A 20,940-nucleotide genomic window follows, 5' to 3' on the forward strand; every position below is an offset into this window, starting at 1 on the left:
CCAGGATGGTCTCGATCTCCTGACCTCGTGATCCGCCCGTCTCGGCCTCCCAAAGTGCTGGGATTACAGGCTTGAGCCACCGCGCCCAGCCTTTTTTTAGCTTTTACCAAGTACACAAAGGTACCAAATTACTCCACATACAAATTAAGTCAACTAGATAAACAATTTATATGGATCTCACTACAGTACTCATTCCACGTTGTTTTATAGTTATGTATATGACTGACTAACTCTCCCCCTAGGAGTTCTTTCAAGTGAAGAAACATGTAACTCATTATTAAATTCCTGGCACTGGAAAGACATTCGGTGTTCACTAAACATTTGTCGAATTAATGAAAGCATCATAACCAAAGTGTAGAATATCTCTATCTTTTTAATTGTCTAAATTTCTAAAACATGTTCCCACCTACAAAATGCACATATTTTAATTTTAGTCATTTAGTCTTGGGCCGGAAATAAAATCTCCCATCTGATCATATAAAAATTGAGTAAAAGTTTTATTTACCTTAGTAAAGTCAGTTCCTGTGCATTCAATAAAAATATTTCTAGTATTTACTGTTATTCTGGAATGATCCCCTGCAATGAACACAAAACAATAACAACAAAATAACTAGTTTTAGAAACAGAAGTGCACTATTAAGCTCAACAAAACAGAAACTACATTTTAAATGTAAAACATATTAAAAACTAACACCTTGGCCAGGGGCGGTGGCTCACACCTGTAATCCCAGCACTTTGGGAGGCCAAGGTGGGCAGATCACCTGAGGTTAGGAGTTCGAGACCAGCCTGACCAACACAGAGGAACCCCTTCTCTACTAAAATAAAAAATTATCCAGGCATGGTGGCACATGCCTGTAATCCCAGCTACTTGGGAGGCTGAGGCAGGAGAATCACTTGAACCCAGGAGGCACAGGTAGCGGTGAGCTGAGATGGTGCAATGGCATGACATGGTGCAATGGCACTCCAGCCTGGGCAACAAGAGCAAATCTCTGTCTCAAAAAAACAAACAAACAAACAAACAAAAAAACCTAACACCTTAAGAGCAAAGGGATAAACAATTTTTATTTAAAGCTCCCACTGCAAGTTGAAGAGTAAAAATAAAATAATTAACAGGCCTCTACTGAATGCATACAATGTGTCAGGTGCTATGCCAAGCACTTAACATAGGTTGTCTCCTCTAATCTTTACCACAACCCCATGATGTAATTGCTGGCAAGAAACTAAGTTTAGAGAGATTAAATTATTTGACTATGATCACGAGCAGCAAGGCTAGGATTTGGGTCTAGATCTGGTTAACTCTGGGGCCCATGTTCTTAACTGCTGTAACTGCTAGGGTCCAAGATCTCGAGAAGAAGCTGCTTCTTATAGCAAATCAGCTAAGCCTCCTTCTTACCTCCAGAAAGGCAAACATCTATGTCTCAGACATCATTAAATTTTGTAAATACAATCAAACTGTCTCATAAAAATAGCCTTCAGAAAGGAATTAAGAGGGCAAAATTTAAATTAAAAGTTTTCGTTTAACTATATAACCAGGCAAGGCCAGGCTTTGGGAGGCCAAGGTGGGAGAATTGCTTGAGCCCAGGAGTTTAAGGTTGCACTGAGCCATGACTGCACCACTGCACTCCAGCCTGGGTGACAGAGCAAGAGCCTGTCTCAAAATAAAAAAAAAAAAACACACAAAAGAAAAAAAACTACAGACATGACAGAGTTTGACTTTGAGTTTAACCAAGTGAATTACGTGCTGAAACCGAAACATCAATAACCTTGGGAGAAATATAACAGAACCCAAAGCCTAGCATCAGAACATATTTATAAGTGTATGAACATATTATAAATTACATAAGAATCAACAGTAAAATGTTGTTGAATAAATGAATGAAAAGAATGATTAGAATCTACAAAAGACCTGAGATACTCAGATTATGAGTTATTTGAATTTGATTTAGCCAAGTCTATTGAGAATTCTAGAGAAATGTTGAGGATTAAAAGGAAACAGCACAGATCTATGATGCTTATAAAATAACTCACCATTGATGATGGGAGGCATTGAAAGGACGACACCATTGCTATCATAGATAACTGGATACAGGGGTTTGTTTTCAATGATATGTAAATAATGTTTAAGGTGATTATCAGTCTGAAAACAAATTAAGTCAAATAAAATTAGTTGTGTTTTTTTTTAATTTCTATCACTATAGTTTACATACTGACCTAATATTAAAAAAGAAGGGAATGCCAGGCACGGTGGCTCATGTCTGTAATCCCAGCACTTTGGGAGGCTGAGGCGGGTGGATCACCTGAGGTCAGGTGTTCAAGACCAGCCTGACCAACATGAAGAAACCCCATCTCTGCTAAAAATACAAAATTAGCTGGGCATGGTGGCACATGTCTGTAATCCCAGCTACTTGGAAGGCTGAGGCAGGAGAATCACCTGAACCCAGGAGGTGGAGGTTGCGGTGAGCTGAGATTGCACCATTGCACTCCAGCCTGGGCAACAAGAGCGAAATTCCGTCTCAAAAAAAACAAAAAAAAAGAAAAAAAGGAGGGGAAAAGTCAGAAAAACATTAAAACAGACCCAAATTAAAGAAAGTTCTAAATTTATAAGATTTTCTAATATAAATTAATATTCCAATATTCAATGCACATAATTGAGTCATTTCTCGAGAATGAAAACAGATTTGCACTGGTATGCCTGAATCATTTCAAAGGAAACATAAACCATGACAAAACTATTTAGATAAATCGGAAGAAGTCACTTGCAAATCAGGGCAACGATGACACTGCTTTTTCTAAATTACAACTATTTTTTCTACTTGTTAAATACAATCCAAAGTGACTACTGAATTCATTTTCGCTGCTGGACTTCTAAATAATGGGAGATAGACAGCTTGTAACAGTATTTCCCACAAAAAACACTAGCTAAGTCTTACTATTCTTTAGACTTGCATGAGTTTCAACTGCAGATTACAATGTGGTATGGTCTACTTCAGTGGTCCTCAATCCTAGCAGTACACTGAAATCATATCAGAGGTTAAAAATGTAACAATAAATAAAATAAAACTATGTTCAGGTCCCACTCTAGATCAGATGAATCACTATCTCTAGGTTGGAGCCCAGACACTGTAATTTTTTAAAAGTATTCATTACATTTCCCTAGTTGCAAGGCTTGACTTTGATGGAATTTCATGATTTTTGCAAAGCTGCTGCATAATCAAAAAGAATATTTACCTTGTATATGTTCATCAGTTCACAGGCTGTATACTCCTTGGTCTTATTTAGAGGCTTGAATTTGATATCTGAAGGACGTTTTGCAGTATAAGTAAATGGGCCTGACAAAGTGTCCAAATCATGGGTGCCAATAGCAACCAACGCTCTTTTCCTAATTGTGGAGAGGGTGAGGGAGAAGGAGGGAGGAAAGGAAAGGAGGAGAATGAGACAGGTTTGAATATTCTAAAGCATAAATTCTAAAGATAACACAAACATAGACTACATATTTTTTTAAATTATTTCAGATACTTCCCTGAAACAGCATATTGCTACTACATGGCATCATTAGTGGCATATAATGAACAAATTCTCACAACCATTAACAGTACTGAGAAATCACAAAACTACACGAAACACATGATTTCAAGAGCTGAAGAAAATTCCTTGCCATTATGTTTTCCCAAATACTGTTTCTGAGATATCTTCAAAGTTAGCATTTCTTTTACCTCTTTTAACCTATTTCTTCTTGATATACTCAAGTAAACATGTTTTTTTTTTTTTTTTTGAGACGGAGTCTCGCTCTGTTGCCCAGGCTGGAGTGCAGTGGCCGGATCTCAGCTCACTGCAAGCTCCACCTCCCGGGTTTACGCCATTCTCCTGCCTCAGCCTCCCGAGTAGCTGGGACTACAGGCGCCCGCCACCTCGCCCGGCTAGTTTTTTTTTTTTACTTTTTTAGTAGAGACGGGGTTTCACCGCGTTAGCCAGGATGGTCTTGATCTCCTGACCTCGTGATCCGCCCGTCTCGGCCTCCCAAAGTGCTGGGATTACAGGCTTGACCCACCGCACCCGGCTGTAAACATGTTTTAATAAATTAGAATTAACTACCAAATTGTGGGGTTTTTGGCTTTTCTATGTTTTCCTACATTTTATCACATAGCTGCATTACTTTAGTTGTGGAAAAAATTTAATTTTAAGAGCTCTGAATTACAGTTCAAGTTTACTTTAATGTATAAGGAAAGTTCAAAAGGTATTCATTTCACTTGTTCTACAGTTTATCCACAAAGGATTTAAGGTAACTTTAGGAAATTACAGCAAGCTACAAAATAGGAGAGAAAGAAATAGAAGTAGGGATGTAAAACCGAGGCAGGAAATGTTAATTCTGAATTAGAATCTAAAGGCCTAAGTCTTACCAGGAAAGGTCACAAGTTTGGCTTTCTAACAGTCAATTTGAAAAGAGGAACTTGGTCAAAATTTGTGTTCTTAACATACTTTAGTTTAAAATGCATGTGCACTAAAATTAGTTTAAAATGCTTAATATTAAATTTTGGTCAACTTCCAGGACTACAGGACTGGTGAACTAGAACTTGAATAAACAGGGTTGAAAAGAAATGTTAATAGGCAATAAGGGAGTGTGACTTTACTCAATTACTCATATGCTTACAGAAGATAATAAACCCAGAACTATCATAGGATGAAATACACACGGTTCAATACATGTAGGTAGATTAAGAATTGACAAATGCACAGGTAAGAAAGTCTGTTTTCTTAGATGTTAATATCGGTCCCTTAATCCTAAAACAGCACCTCAAAACATCACCAAAATTTCAACTTCAAATCAGCAACAAAAAAAACATAATTCCAGATGAAGCAAAGACCTAAGCATTTTGAAAAGCAAAAGACAAACATACAGGCACACATAAAACAGACACCATAAAAATTATTCCAAGGAAATATAGAGGCCAGGTGAGGTGGCTCATGCCTGAAATCTCAACACTTTAGGAGGCCAAGGCAGGAAGACTGCTTGAGCCCAAGAGTTCAAGACCAGCCTGGGCAACACGGTGAGACCCCAACTCCACAAAAAATATAAAAATTAGCTGGCTATGGTGCCACACACTTGTGGTCTCAGCCACTTGGGAGGCTGAGGTAGGAGAATCACTTGAGCCAGGGAGGTCAAGGCTATAGTGAGCTGTGATTGCACCACCGTAGTCCAGCCTGGGCAACAGGGTGAGACCCTGTCTCAAAAACAAAACAAAAAAAGATAAGAAAATATAGAAGAATATGTTTAAAACTGTAGAGTAGGACACTGCTTCTTCAGTAGGTCATAAAATCTAAAAGTCATACAGAAAGACTGATAACTATACCCAAATTAAAAACCTTACATGTCCAAAAGAAACCAAAAGTCAAAAAACACAAAAAAGGTTTACAACACATGTACAGGAAAAAGATTAACACTCCAAATATAGTAAGATATGAAAAAACCAAAAATATTCAGAAATCAAGATTTTATCTAACATAATGGTAAAAATTTCAAAGTCCTACTGTAAAAGAGCAGCAACTGAAAGCTGAAAGAACTGAGCAAAAAACTGAACCACTGCCGAGTCTGAATCTAGCTAAGTATTCAACTCTTTGCCTGAAAGAACAAAAACCACTCTTCAGAGAAACACAGCAAAGTCAAGACTCTTCCCTAATATGATATTCTATATGCATCAAAAGGCAATGGACATAAGAAATACGGAACACTTGACTCTTACTCCAGACAAAACCAGTCTATAGAAACCAACACTAAGATGCCCCAGATTCTGATACTGCCACACAGATTTTAAAGCCGCTACTAAAAAATGTTCAAGAATTATGGAAGAACATATACATAATAGATGAGGAAATATCTGCAGAAAACAAGGAACTATTTTTTTTAAGACAATGGATTACAGAGATGAAAAGTAAAATAACTGAAGTAGAAGACTCACAAGGTACTTCAAGCCAAGACAGAGTAACACACTAGATTTACTCTTGCCTGAAACAACCGAAGAGCAAAATGTACGGAGCAATAGTTTTTATGGCACCTAACAGCAGGCAATGAAGGGCAGCAATCCCTGAGACACAGGAAACAAGTGAGATGAACCCTGACTACAGGGCAGGAAAGAGGGCCCAGTGGAGCCCAGGAGACTCCCTGAGAGCAAGAGACATAGCTGAGAGTTTGGGGAGGCCAAGGTGGGCAGAGTCCCGGAGAAAAGCAGAGAGCTACACACAGAGAGTACTCTGAAGATACGCAGAGGGTCCCACTCAAGTACTGGTGAGCTCAGTATTGATCAGAACATGCAGCTGAGAAAACTACCCAAGGCCAGGAAAGAATTATTCAAGGGAATTAGAGGAAGCAGTGCTCCATGTTCACACAGACTAAACTTCACTGCTCATGTAGCAATGGATACAGTAGGCAAAAGGGTCTTGCCTTAGCAGTAGGGACTAATTAGCCTAAGAAAGAAGCTTAATCAATAAAAATAGAGGAAAAAAAAATAAGAGAAGAATCAATGAAACCAAAAGTTCATTCTTTGAAAGATCAATAAAACGAGTGGTTCATTCCTGTAACCCCAGCACTTTGGGAGGCTGAGACAGGAGGATCACTTAAAGTCTATAAGGCCAGCCTGGACAACAAAGCAAGACCCCTATCTCTACAAAAAATTAAAAAATTAGCCAGGTGTGGTGGCTCCTGCTTGTGGTTCCAGCTACTTAGGAGGCTGAGGCAGGAGGATCACTTCAGCACAGGAGTTCTGAGGTTACAATGAGATGATCATGCCACTGGACTCCAGCCTGGACAACAGAGCAAAACTCTGTCTCAAAACAAACAAACAAACAAAGAAAAAGGTCAATAAAACTGATAAACCTCTAGCCACACTGATCAAAGGAAAAAACAAGAGAGAAGACAGAGAAATAAGAGGTGACATCACTACCGATACCACAGATATTAAAAGGATAATAAGGAAACATTATGAACAACTTTGTCAATAAATTTAATAACTTAGACAATATTGATATATTCCTTGAAATACATAAACTTCCAAAGCTCATTAAAGAGGTTAATTAGGATTTACTGACAGAAAAGAACTCTGGCGCACCGAAGTATTAGGATGTGTTCAATCTTCCCCTTAGAAAAAGCTCATGATTTCCAGAAATACCAAATAAAACAGAGCTTAAAGTTAAATTTAAAAATGTCTGTTTAGACTAAAACAGCTTCTTAAAATAAATAAGATAATAGAGCCAGAGCAGATAATCTAGCTCAACCACTTAAGTTACACCTATACTTGTCAGAAATCTTGTATTTTGTTCTTAATTTTGAAATTATATTTAAATTGTTCTTGTTTTGCTTAATAATGACATATTAGCAAGCTGACATATAAACTCTTCTATATAAAAGGACTGGGAATAAATGTTACTTGGAATCTGAAAAAAAAATGTTGCTTCCACCACATACACAAAGACGTTTTTCACCATAGCAGAAAATGTCTATGGTTCTCCCTCTATCCCGTCCCTAGCCCATTCCCATACACATAGACCCCTCCTAGGCTCTACAGTTTACTAAACTACAATTAATAGCAAATAATTGCAGCAGATCTCACATAAAAAAAATAAAAAAGTAAAAATTCTTTTTCTATTTTTACTTGAGACATATATAACTATTAATCATACCTTTGTATCAACATGCAGTAACTTATGTTGATCTATTTCAGAACCAACACAAATAAGCTTAATATGTTAGCTGAAGTCTGAGGTTTGTCATCATTAGTAAGTATACAGTTTCCATTAGGATTCTAAAATACTTAAATGAGTTCAAGGATTACCATTGTTACCTTCACTGATCTTCAGGAGTTCAGAAATTATATAGGTTTGAAGATCATTGCCCTAAAGGGAGCTGTGCAGGAAATTATGCATAGTAATGTAAAGATGGAATAAGTAAACTTTAGTCACTTAAACTCAAGTGCTGTCAATTTATAATTATTCTCACTCAAACAGTGAGAATAAGCCAAAATTTTATTTCCATTTTAAAAATGGTATATCGTACTTCATTATCATGGTTTATACTTAGTAGTATAATCCACTGCTGATCTGCACCAAAACAACAACAAAAAGCAGGGAAGTTTCTAGGACTAGATAATTCTTCTCTATACAATATTCAAAATATACCTCCTGTTTCTTCATGCATATGCCATTTACAAGCAGTAACAGGTATCTGGTAAAGTCAAGTTAAATCCTCATAATCTGTCACATACTATTAATTTAGAAATGCTTTGTAAAAAATCTGCAGAGGAAGAAAGGAAGGAGAGATAGAAAGAGGGCAGAAGTGGCAAGAGAGAAGAGGGTGAGGGATCAGGATGGAAAGGAGATAGGGAGGCAGAGGGAAAGGGGAAGACAAGGAAGAAAGAAAATGCAACCACAAACCTGCAAATATTCTGATGTAATTTTTCCTGAAGTTCAATGAAGCTATCATATCGATCTTTAGTAAACTTTATATTACGGAGAACTGCTGCTACCGCAAAAGGACGTATCTTAGCTGTCTGAAATTCATAATATCATTAGAGATAGCAAACAGTAAGGTTTTTCTTTGTAATATCTTGTAATAGGAAGGCAGCTGCACTCTTGCCACTGGCATACATTTTCATTCAAACAAGTATGTATTAATTTATTCAGTCAACAAGTAATAAAGTGGTAAACTAGAGACAAAGTCACCAGCTTCACAGAATTTTTATTTCAGTAAGATTTCTGAAAATGTATTAAACAATTGAGAAAAAGTTTGCTCATAATTCATATTTTTACCAAAACAACCCCTCTGAAAAGTTTAAAATCTTTTAAAATTTCATTAACGTTCCACAATTTAAACAATTATGTTGCAAATGTGTTTTAAACATGCATTGGATATTATTATCCAAAACTATTTATGGAAAGCACAGGCTTTGTTCTTTTGCATTCCCAGGTTAAAAAAAAATTTTTAAGAGCTAGTGGCTAAGTATATACTCATTTTAGCAAATGATCAAAGAAAATCACATTTTTTAGAAGGGTAAGCTTTGGGCCAGGCACAGAGGCTTACACCTGTAATCCCAGCACTTTAGGGGGCTGCAGAGGAAGGATCCTTTGAGCTCAGGAATTTGAGACCAGACTGGGCAACATGGTGAAACCCCGTTTCTAAAAAATACAAAAAATTAGCCGGGTGTGGTGGCGTGTGCCTAGACTCCCAACTACTCAGGAGGCTGAGGTGAGAGGATCACTTGAGCCTGGGAAGCAGAGGTTACAGTGAGCCAAGACTGCACCACTGCACTCCCGCCTGGGCAATGGAGCCAGACCCTGTCTCAAAAAAGAGTAAGTCTTGTTTCTTTTTCCTCCCCACCATATACAGACATATACAAAAGAAAATATTTTAAGGAAAAGTAAGAATTTATCCTTATTACCTCTTCTGTGATAACCAATTTCTGGATTTTTCCATCAGGCATTACCCGTTTATACACTGGAGCCTTTATCCTAAAATAATATTTAAATGAACTTACTCATAATTAATCAAGACATTACATAAAATAATTACATTCTATGCTGTATATGGGAAGTATACAAAATGAATTAGGGCAATGGGTTGAGTTATAGCAAGTCAAATTTTGGCTGAACACTAAAAATAAAAAATAAAAATAAAAATAAAAACTAACAAACTTTTTAACATTTAAAGTTGTCCAAAAATGACATAAGATGCTTCATAGTAATGTATTTCCTATCGCTAGCATCCCAGCAGAAGCTACAAACCGTTAACTGAGCAATTGTTTAAGCAGCATTTCAACATCAGCTGAGGGACTGGATTAGATAACCTTTAAGCTATGATAGTTATTCTAACCATGAGATTCTGAGCTTCCAGGAAAAAACAGAGCTTATGGAAAATACAGATTCCCTGGTTCCATCTGGACCTACTATTACCAGATGATAAAATAAGTCAAGACAAAGATTTGGTAAATGGTGCAATTTGAAGGCATCTCTAGGGAACTCTTATCATAGGGAGAAGTTGGGAACTACTGTTTTAAGGCAGTGCTTCTCAAATTTCAATGTGCTTACAATTAACTGGGAAGTTTGTTAAACCACAGATTCTGATTTAATAGGTGTTGGGTGGCAACTAAGACTGCATTTCTAGTAAGTTCTCGGGTGATTCAGATGCTACTTGTCCATGGACTCACTTTAAGTGGAAAACATTTTAAGCTGCTTTCCTAATTCTTTCTGATCATAAAAATCACAAGGTGACTGGTAAAAATACAGATTCTCATTGGGTAGGGTTGGGAAATGAACTCTCAGGAGTTATCCTTGATCCTAAAATAAAAGCATCTGATTGTCCTGCAGGAAACCAACCAGGTCAACTCCAAAATTTTAAACATCCTTAACCTAATGCCTAATTATCATCATTCACCAATACCCATCACTCACCTAAATACCTCACAATTTCAGAATCTAGCCCATCAGTTAGAACTCTTATTCTTTTGCAGATGACCAGATAACGTAGAAGTAATAAAAAACAATTAATTTTTAATAGCTGTTATTTTTTTCACTTTATATATTCGTTCCCCTCTATCTTTTTTTTTTTTTTTTTGAAATGGAGTCTCCCTCTGCTGCCCAAGCTGGAGTGCAGTGGCGCAAATCTTGACTCACTGCAACCTCCACCTCCTGGGTTCAAGCAATTCTCATGCCTCAGCCTCCTGAGTATCTGGGATTACAGGTGTACACCACTATACCCAGCTAATTTTTGTATTTTTAGTAGAGATAGGGTTTCACCATGTTGGCCAGGCTGGTCTTAAACTCCTGACCTTGAGTGATCCACCAGCCTCGGCCTCCTGAAGTGCTGGGATTACGGGCATGAGCCACTCTGTCCAGCCCCTCTATCTTTATTAAATCAAAAGTTGGAAGGGGCCTTATAAATCTTCTTCATTATAGATTAGGAAATTGAAACTAGAGCAGCCAACTAACTTGCTCAAGATCACGGAGCGGTCATAAGGTCTTTGGTTTTCCAGTTAGGAGGCTTCACTCCTGAGGTTCCTTAGAACTCATAATGTAAGGGTATTGCCAGCTCTCCATTTCCTCTCAACCTTTAACATATCTAGCAAACTACTCATTCCAATTAGATGATGGAGGGAAATCACACACACCTGCTAAAGAATTTTTTAGATGCCATAAAAGCATTAACCACCAGTTTTAAAATATGCTCCCAAAAATGAATGGCTATGACTCAAACTTTCATAGAAATTTTCAAATGGCTACAATCTACATGAATCTAATCCTCAAATCAACCCTCTGCTGAGAGTTAAAGCTGTGTGCCTGCACAAGCTTTTTCCTAGAAATTTAAACATGGCCGCTGATAATGACAAGAAAAGAAAGAAAATCCAACTTAACAAAGTCTTTAAGGAACATATTTCTTTACCTTTCTTTGAAGACCTGAAGTCCTCGAACCAATCCTTCCAGACACAGGAGATCATATCTATTGGCAGGGACGTCAATTTTGTAAAGAACAACATCAGAGGCTCCTGCTGCCTTTACAGTACCTTGTTCTTTACTTATTATTTCCTTCTCGGATGTCTAAAACAAGCCAAAAAATAATGATAAAATTAAATAATTTAAATTCTCTTTAAAAAGTAAAAGCTGTCAGCCCTATAAGGCAGTAACTGCATTATACATATTTTCTACAACAACACGGGATTTTTATATCCATGACAAAAACAACATGACAATATTAAGTGTTATAATCATAGCAGACAGAAAAATACTTCAACTTTAACTGAGTTCGGATATCTGGCATCCTCAATCTCCCCAGAACAGCATAAATCCATCTAAACAAAGGTCCACAAGCAATGGCCCACTGGCCAAATCATACCTGATACTTGATAAAGATTTACTGGAACACAGACAGACCCATTCGTTTACCTATTACCTACTGCAACTTACACACTGCAGTAGCTGAGTTGAAACACAGACCTATAGAGCCTACAAAGCCTAAAATATTTACTATCTGGCCCTTTACAGAAAAAGTTTTCCCATCTCAAGCTAAAGAAAATGAAAACATCACCAAGTACATAAAGTAACAACAAAAGTGTCAAAGGGGTAAAAGAAAGATGATTCACTAAATAAAAGAAACACACCTTCTTATAGGATGACTCTAAAACTTAAATCCTGTGGGCACCCAAGTCCACATGACAATGAGAGGGACAGGGTAAAAACAAAAAACATTCAGAGACCATCAGACACCGGTGAAAATTAAAAGGGATAATAGGTGCAATGGGAAGCAAACTAGGGATAGTAAAGGGATAGTGAGGCAGAATTAAGGCAACCAAGAGGGAGATGATGGAAGAAACACCACTAGAATCACGCTGAATGCAGTGGTAAAGAGTTTAGAATATTTCAACCACCATACTACAGCAGAGCAACAGATTGTCTTAAACATAACCACTGCAGAGAAGTTACACTCCATTCCTTATGTTTACTAGAGCAGGGAACTGTAAATAGATTTAAGAAATTTTCACTCGAAATGATTAAAAGTTATATTCCAACTGTTAATGTTACCTTTTAATTATTTGGAAGCTCCACTTAACCCAAATTCCTACTATTTCCACCAACAACCTGCTAAAATAACTGATGGATTTCTATCAAAATATGTAATGATTTTTGTTTTACATGATGCCCTCCCACTGCCACAATATAAGTAGTTCAAATTTTTGACCAAATTAAGAATTATATCCACATTTGCACAGTATGCAGAGGAATTCACTTCTGGCCACTGAGTATTATGTGCCAAAAGTCCCACCCAAGGAACCACAGGAGTCTGTGCAATGCTGGGGCTGTGTAAGGTGGTGCTGGGCTCCAAAAAACATCTACCTTGGGCATCTCAAACTTAGAAGAAAAATTTTTAAAATTAGGGAAAACGAAAAATGAAAACCAAGAGAATGAAGAGGAGGAGGAAGGAGCAAAAAGGGGGAAAAGAAAAGAAGGGGAAGAGGCAAAAAGAGGAGAGGAAGAATTCGAGTTTAAACAACGTTCAATCAAAGGGGTTAATAAAATTACTGTTTAAATAGTGAAGAAAGCTGAGTCACCTCCCAGGAGATGGCAGATCTCAAAAGGGACCTCTATACAGAGAAGATAATACAATAACCAGAGAAATGAAGGCATCTGCATTCATTTCTCAGCAGCACCCCCTTATCCACAGGGGATATGTTGCAAGCTCCCCAGTGGATGCCTGAAACCTTGGAGAGGACTAAACGTTACATATACCATGTTTCTTCCCATACATACATACCTATGAGAAAGTTTAATTTATAAATTAGGCACAGTAAGAGATTAACAACTAATAATAAAATAGAACAATTAAAATAATATACTATAATAAGAGTTATGTGAATGCAGTCTCTGTCTCAGAATTTCTTATTGCACTATACTCACCTCTTTTCAAACCACAGTTTGCTGCAGGTAACTAAAACTGTGGAAGCAAAAAACTGTGGATAAGGAGGAACTGCTGTAAAAAAAGATCTAACTCCTTTGCAAAAAAAAAAAAGAGAGACACAGAAGCTTACAGCTTCTTTCAGTTTCAGCATCTCAACTCATAAAATGACCATATATAAAGACTGGATTTGTCAGTGCTACCCGACAAAAATCTTACAGAAATTAAAAACTACATAAATTTCAGAGTCAAAAAAGAAAACCATAAAGATCATATAATCCAAACCCCTTATTTCACGAGTGAAAAGGAGGCCCAGAGAGACTCGTCTGGACTGTAGGGTCCAGACAGGCAAAGTAATTATCCACAGTTACACAGCTAGTAAACGTTAGAACTAGAACTCAAATTATCTAACATTCAGTCCAACACTCTTAGATATCACATAACTTCACACATAATTCTAAGGTGTAGTAAAATTACTAATAGTAACTTATAAACTACAGAAATCTCAGCCAATTTCTCAAATATACAAATATTGATTAGTATAAAGATGATCTTTCTGTAACATTAGTAAGGCAGCAGGAAAAATAAGACAATGTACAATTTTTTAGCCTGAAGATTTTTTAACTTTACACCCAAGGTAGTGTTATAAAAACACTGAATAGGTGAAGATAGAAGGCTTAGGAAAAAAATAACACTAACTATCAGAAAAGTACTTTTTAAATTAAAGTATGTCCTTAATAGATAATCATTGTTAACAATATTAAAATGTATAGCCCAGACTTAATTTTTAAAAATGTTTTAATCATTATACAATCAAAAGTCAAAGAAAACGCTTCCTCATTTTTATAAGCAAGACCTTAAGAACTATGAGCTCATTTTACAAGATCAGCGTATAGTAATGCATTAGTGCTGGCTGAAGAGGCACGGAGGAAGGCGATGGGGGCAGAGGAGGTGACGGAGGAGGCGCTAGAGGAGAAGGAGGCAGGGCAACTCTGGTTGAAGCAACATTTCTACTGCTTCTTGGTCCCTTTCTGTGATTAATTTGTCAAAGGAGGGAGCTTACTTTCATACTGGGGTTCTCTAACACATTCTATCAATTTCCACAGCATGAGTCTGATCACAAGGTGATTGTAGATGGAATAAGGCATGAACCCCTTTTGAGATTTTAGTCAAAGCAACAGACAGAACTGGAGCTTAGCCCTCTGAACACAGAAATCACGGCCCACAAATGTTATCATCTTAGTCTAACTATAAGTAACAAAGATGAAATACAGCACACCCCTGAAAAATAAGCTTATACACACAATCTTTGAAAAATAGACAAATATCCAATACATACAATTTCATCAAGTTCCAGACCAAATTCAAAACATAGTTCGTCAAATTCTTCGTCAGCTAGGAAAATAAAAAAGGAGATGGTTAATTTTACTTCGTTCAGCACAAGTGAAAACTACACACAAATTGCATTTTCTTATTATTAATTGCTTTACACCAACCATACTACCAAATATCAGGCATCATGTTCATCATTTAAAAACAAACAGGCCAGGTGCGGTGGCTCACGCCTATAATCCCAGTACTTTGGGAGGCCGATGTGGGTGAATCACCTGAGGTCAGGAGTTTGAAACCAGCCTGGCCAACATGGTGAAACCCTGTCTCTACTAAAAATACAAAAGTAGTCAGGCATGGTGGCGCATGCCTGTAATCCCAGCTACTTGGGAGGCTGAAGCAGGAGAATTGCTTGAACCTGGGAGGCGGAGGTTGCAGTGAGCCAAGATCATGCCATTGCACTCCAGCCTAGGCGACAAGAGCAAAACTCTGTACCAAAAAATTAAAAAAAAAAAAAGCTGGGCCAAAAAAGTTTAAGATAAAAAAAGAAAAAACTATTAAAGGCTTGATTAACCTATGCTAATACCAACTGTAGTGTAGGTTACCTGCACTGGGAAGTTTGCATATACATAGAAAAAAAAAACACCTGTTAAGTAGAGATCAGATATAAAGCAGGCTCCAAATCACAGATCTCACACAACAGAATGTCACGTAAGTCCTATCATGTAAACTGGTCTGAGGCGGCCTGACACTTTCGGCTTTGAAGCCAAGTCAATCAGTTTGAATTCTATCCCACTTATTAGATCTGAGAGCTTGGCACCTTATGTAAACTTTCTTGGTATCTCGTGTCAACATTATAGCTGCGTCATCTATAAGATGGTATTTCACAGCCATTATGGCATGGTACTATTGAAAAGATTTAAATGATAATGCATAAAATGGACCTGGCATAGTACCCTGAGACATAGTGAGTCTACAATAATTAATAGTTTATGAGCAATAAATAAAATAAGTTCTTTTCCTTATTTTAATATTATATCCTACTGTTTAGCTTTTCAGGGTTCTCATATTACCAAAAATTGAACACAAAACATCATTAGCAGCGCATTCTAGTGAAAACTGGTCTTAAGATTCCTGATTCAGACACTAAATTTCAATTTAACATCTATGTACTGAGTACCCACCTTATACCAGGCACTGTACTAGGTACCAGGGTTACAAAGATAAATAAAACACAATTCCTGCCTTAACTACTTCTTCATCTGGTAAAGAAGCCAGATGTGTAAATAAATATGACTATGTTAAGTACAAGGTACAGGGCTGGCACAAAAGAAGTCATCAGTTCCACTTATGGTCAGCTAAACTTTCACCGAAAGGATGAGTTCATCAGGCAGAGATCATGGGGAGTGAAATAGCATGGCAAATTTGGAAACTCTTTAAGTAGCTCAACAACGGATGAAACATAAAGTTCATACCAGGAGAAGATATGATAGAACAAGGAGAAAGAGGTCAACTAACGATTTGCCCTCTTTCTTACAGACAGGCAATGGAGAATTATACTGAAGGGATTCTTCAGCTGGGCAAAACCATGATTATCTGCATTCTAAAGACTGCTCGCAGAGTAAGAGGATGGACTGGAGCAGGGAGTCTACTGCAATAGTACAGATGCGATATAGTGAAGGCTTCATTTAAAGCAGCACCAGCAAGAATGAGGAAGAAGGGATTAATATGAAAAACATTAAGGACGTGGAATGTAAAATGCTCAATGGCCAAATGATGGGAGGTAGGAATAGGGAGTGTGTAGAAGGAGTCTAGGATGACTCCTGCATCTCTGGTTTGGGGGAAAAAGTGGGCGGGGCTATCATTAACTAGGGCAGGTAGTAACAGGTACCCAGCCTCCAAGACAGCCCGTTCCATGATCCCAGCCTCCTTGTATCCATGCTCTTTGTGTGAACTGAGGTCTGGAGCCATCACATGAGTGAGTCTGGAAGTAGATTCTCCAGCCCAGTCAAGCCTTGAAATGACAGCAACCCCAGCTGACAGCTCGATTGCAACATGGTGAGACCCAAAGCCAGACCACCTACCTAAGCTACTCCCTGATTCCTGTCTCTCAGAAATCTCGTAAAATAATAAAGGCTTGTTTTACACTCCTAAGTACTGCGGTAATTTGCTACACAGCAACAGACTACTAATACTTTGGATTAATTTGTTATATAGCAATAGATTACTAATACAGACTTTAGTCCCTAGAAATGGGGTACTGCCATAACAAAAATGAAAAACACGGGAATGGCTTTGGAACCAAGCGGTGGGCTTGGAGGAGTGTAAATGAAAACCTAAAGAAAGAAGCCTCATAGTCTCTGGTAAGGATACAAGTGAGGACATGGAGGAAAGTGAGGTAATATTATCAGAAAGGGGAAGAAGAGGAATCCTAGTTAAGCAGAGGCAGAAGGTTTAGCAACACCATTCCCTGCAGTTATGTGGACTGTAAAAAATCAATGGGGTGATGTAACTAAGAAGATTTCCAACCAGTGTTCAAAGTGCCACCTGGGTTTTTCTTGTGCTTATGTGAAAAAAAGAGAAAAGCTAAAAGAAAGGCTGTTAAACAAAAATGAGCCAGGATGCTAGGGATTTTTTAAATTCTCATCTTCTCCAGATGTGAAACAACGCTAAAATTGAGCAAAGACCAAAATCCAAGGCACTGCCAGGAAAATACGGTCCAAAGATAAAATCAAGGGTATGACCGTAAAATCTTAAGACCCAGAAAGATCAAAGGCGCTAATCATTGCAACAAAGGGTGCTATAAAAAATTATAAAGAATGTACCTCATAAATCCAATTAATCACACAATAGGGCTTAATTAAGAGCACTGTTATCAGCAGAAACTCAATATATTTCAGAGATGTGTAGGTGGTGTGGCTTTTGACTAATAAAATGGAAGCCAGTAACATGCACCAAAGACCCTCGAAGTTTTTAGAAGAAATACATATGCAGAAGCATTGCCAGCTAGAATTGAAAAGGATAGAAATAGAATAAAATGAAGTCTTTGAACTCTCAAAATTCTATTAGCAGTAAGTAGACTGAGAAAACCAACCAGCTGTGAAGCACATGCTTTCTAGGGATCACTCAGAGGGGTGGAAACCAAGAGCCTAGAGGGCAGGGCAGACAGCCATGGAGAATTATCCCAGGCCTTCAGACCTAATCAAGAACATCCAACATTTGCCACTTGATTTCAGAATTGCCATGGACCAATGACTCCTTTGTGTCTCCCATTTCCGCCCCTTTGAAGAGTAAGGGCTACAGGAGTTATCCTATGCCCATCCCACCACTGTGTGTTAGGTATATGTGGGGCAGATAACTGGTCTCTCGAGTCTCTCAGGCCAAGAGTGTACTAAAGAAGCTATACTGAAGGAACTACACCCAAGGCGCCACATCCACATCTGGTCCTGATTTAGATAATGAGATTCTAGATTCTGAGCTGCTGCTGTAATGGGATGGCACTTCTGAGGGCTTTGGGAGGGGGTGAGTGTATTTTGCATATGGGAGGAACCTGAATCAGTGGAGGTTAGAGGGGGAATGGTGGTAGTCAGCCTCCAAGATGGCCTCCAATAATGCCGGCCTCCTAGTATTCACAACCTTGCACAGTTCCCTTCCACATTGTGCTAGGATTGGTCTGTGACCAAGAGAATATGAGAAGGGCTAGTATATCACTTCTGAGCTGTTACTGAAAACAGACATCTATCCTGAGCACTCTCTCTTACTTAAGTACTCTCTCAGACCTCTCCATCTGGGGCAAACATGCTAACATGTTCTAAGTAGTCCTATGGAGAGGATAAGGTGGGAGGAACTAAAGCCTCCGGCCAAAAGTCAGCAAGGAACTGAGGTTTGCCAACAACCACTTGAATGAATCTGAAAGCAGTTTCTCCAGACTCAGTTAGGCCTTGACATGACTACGGATCTGGCAAACACCTTGACTGCAATCTGGTAACAGATCCAGAACAAAAACCACCCAGCTAAGCCAGTCCCCAATTCCTGACCCTCAGAAACTACGTAACAAATGATAGCTGCTTTAAGATGCTAAACTTTGGGATAATTTAGTATGTAGTAATAGATAACTAAATGGTACAGAACTATTAAAATATGCTGAATCCTAATTATCATATGTTTTATTCCTTTCAGGAATAATAAAACCCTGCATAAAAAAACCCTGTATTTCATGGGTTTCGATACAAAGAAAAATCAACAATAAAATCGTGATTAGTAATTTCCTCTAACAAAATGACACATAAAGTAACCTTAGGGGTGTATATGATATACACAGAAGGCTCTGTCACTACTGCCAGCTATTACACCACGCCAGAACAGGACTATAATTGAAGAGCAATGATAATTAATCAGTTAACAAGAAAAGGAGTGGCAAGAGGAAACCAGCTGTACAGAAAGTCCGTTGAAAAGGTAGACTAAGGAGACAAAACTGCTCCAAAGGAGTCAGACGAGCAAAATAACCAAAATGGCAAACAGCTTGAAAGAGAAATATCCTTGCTAAGCAAAGAGGAGGTAAAAAGGAAGGTGGGGACTGGTAGAAACAATGAAATTTCAAATAGAAAGCAACCCTTGGAGGGACTAAAGAGAGAGAATGTGGATTTTAAAAGTGTGAATGAGACATTATCTGAAAACAAGAAAAAAAGAGGAAGACTGGGGAAAAAAAAAGGTAAGAAACAAGATGTATCCATACTACTTGGAAACCACATGCTTTGCTGAACATGCTTTCCCAGTTTCAAGAAAGAACACAATAAAGGTAAACTAATGAGGAGTATCATTTCTGACCTCTCGAAAGTACATCTCAAAAAATAACATCAATCCTTCTGACTGAATTTTTTTTTTTTTTTTTTTTTTTGAGACAGGGTCTCACTTTGTGGCCGGGGCTGGAATGCAGTGGCTTGATCACCGCTCACGACAGCTCACTACTTGGTTTAAGTGATCCTCCGGCCACAGCCTCCCGAGTAGCTGGGACTACAGGTATACACCACCACACCCAGTTACTTTTTGTAGAGACAGGGTTTTGCCATGTTGTCCAGTCTGGTCTCCAACTCCCGAGCTCAAGCAATTTGCCCACCTCGTCCTCCCAAAGTGCTGTGATTACAAGCATCAGCCATGTACCTGGCCCTTAAAAGATTCAGTACCCAACAAACACATATTTGTGAAAAAAATCAATCTTAATTGATCACTGACAATATGAAAAAAAAAAAAGGGAAGGGGACAGAATTGTTGAAACATAAGATGACAGTAAATAGGTTATAAATCTCACCATTTTTAAAAATCTGGATTATTTCTTACCTCCCTAGAAATGGAGACTGGGATGGGAACTGATTATAGATGTTTTGAACAAGTATTTGCCACCTACCATCTTATGCAATTCAGGTATACAGATAGAGCATTCCTAATTCAAAAATCTGAAATCTGACATGCTCCAAAACCCAAAACCTTAAAGTACAGACAGGATGCCACAGGTGGAAAATTCCACACCTGACTCCATGTGACTTGTCAAAAACACAGTCAAAACCTTGTTTCATGCAAAAAAAATTATCTAAAGTATTCCATAAAATTAACTTCAGGCTATGCATATAAGGTGTATATGAAATATAAATCAATTTCATGTTTAGACTTGGGTCCCACCCCCAAAATATCTCATTATGTACATGCAAATATCCCAAAATCCAAAATCCAAGACGCTTCTGGTCTCAAGCATTTTGGATCAGGAATTAGTAACCTGTACTGTATCCCATTAGTGAGAATATGGTTTAGAAGGTCAGGTAAGAAATATAAATAAGCTCATTATAAAATAAAGCGATTAGGCGATTAGAGACAAGTACAAAGGGTAAGAGTAATACAATATCCTTGTATTTCCTTTACTTTCAGGGACTTATGGCAGAACTCATGAAGAATATCACATTGAGAATAGGTACTATCTAAAAGTACACACTTAGGAAAGATTTTTAAAAGCCAGTTTTATTTTCACAGTAACAGTAATATCTTATTCTGGGAAGCGGTGGCTGTCATTAAACCTGTTAGACCTTTGTTATCACACTGAGCCCTAAAAACAAAAAAACAGCTCTCACAAACCGGTTGGTACAGTCTTTATACACGCTAAAAATTACGTGGTGGGGGCCGCGTGCGGTGGC

At 38.0% G+C, this 20,940-nt stretch overlaps 1 protein-coding gene across 3 annotated transcripts in view; it reads right to left on the reverse strand.

Moving 5' to 3' along the window:
- FARSB (phenylalanyl-tRNA synthetase, beta subunit) overlaps positions 1 to 15,403 on the reverse strand; it is a 70,299-nt gene extending 54,896 nt beyond the window's left edge. Inside the window, exons 1-8 of one of the 3 annotated variants that reach the window (XM_011951907.1) lie at positions 15,364 to 15,403; positions 14,769 to 14,824; positions 11,423 to 11,577; positions 9,426 to 9,495; positions 8,422 to 8,537; positions 3,229 to 3,379; positions 2,029 to 2,137; positions 506 to 576 (exon numbers count right to left, since the gene is read on the reverse strand). In XM_011951907.1, coding sequence (XP_011807297.1) covers positions 506 to 576; positions 2,029 to 2,137; positions 3,229 to 3,379; positions 8,422 to 8,537; positions 9,426 to 9,467 — 489 coding nt within the window. In that variant the 5' untranslated portion in view covers positions 9,468 to 9,495; positions 11,423 to 11,577; positions 14,769 to 14,824; positions 15,364 to 15,403. Of the gene's footprint in view, positions 1 to 505; positions 577 to 2,028; positions 2,138 to 3,228; positions 3,380 to 8,421; positions 8,538 to 9,425; positions 9,496 to 11,422; positions 11,578 to 13,056; positions 13,117 to 14,768; positions 14,825 to 15,363 lie in introns of those variants that run through there. The other 2 variants (XM_011951908.1, XM_011951906.1) reach the window with 2 other exon arrangements.
- Between the last annotated feature and the right edge of the window lie 5,537 nt (positions 15,404 to 20,940).

Source organism: Colobus angolensis, unplaced genomic scaffold, assembly GCF_000951035.1.
Source record: "Colobus angolensis palliatus isolate OR3802 unplaced genomic scaffold, Cang.pa_1.0 Scaffold33, whole genome shotgun sequence".
NCBI classification, from domain to species: Eukaryota; Metazoa; Chordata; class Mammalia; order Primates; family Cercopithecidae; genus Colobus; species Colobus angolensis.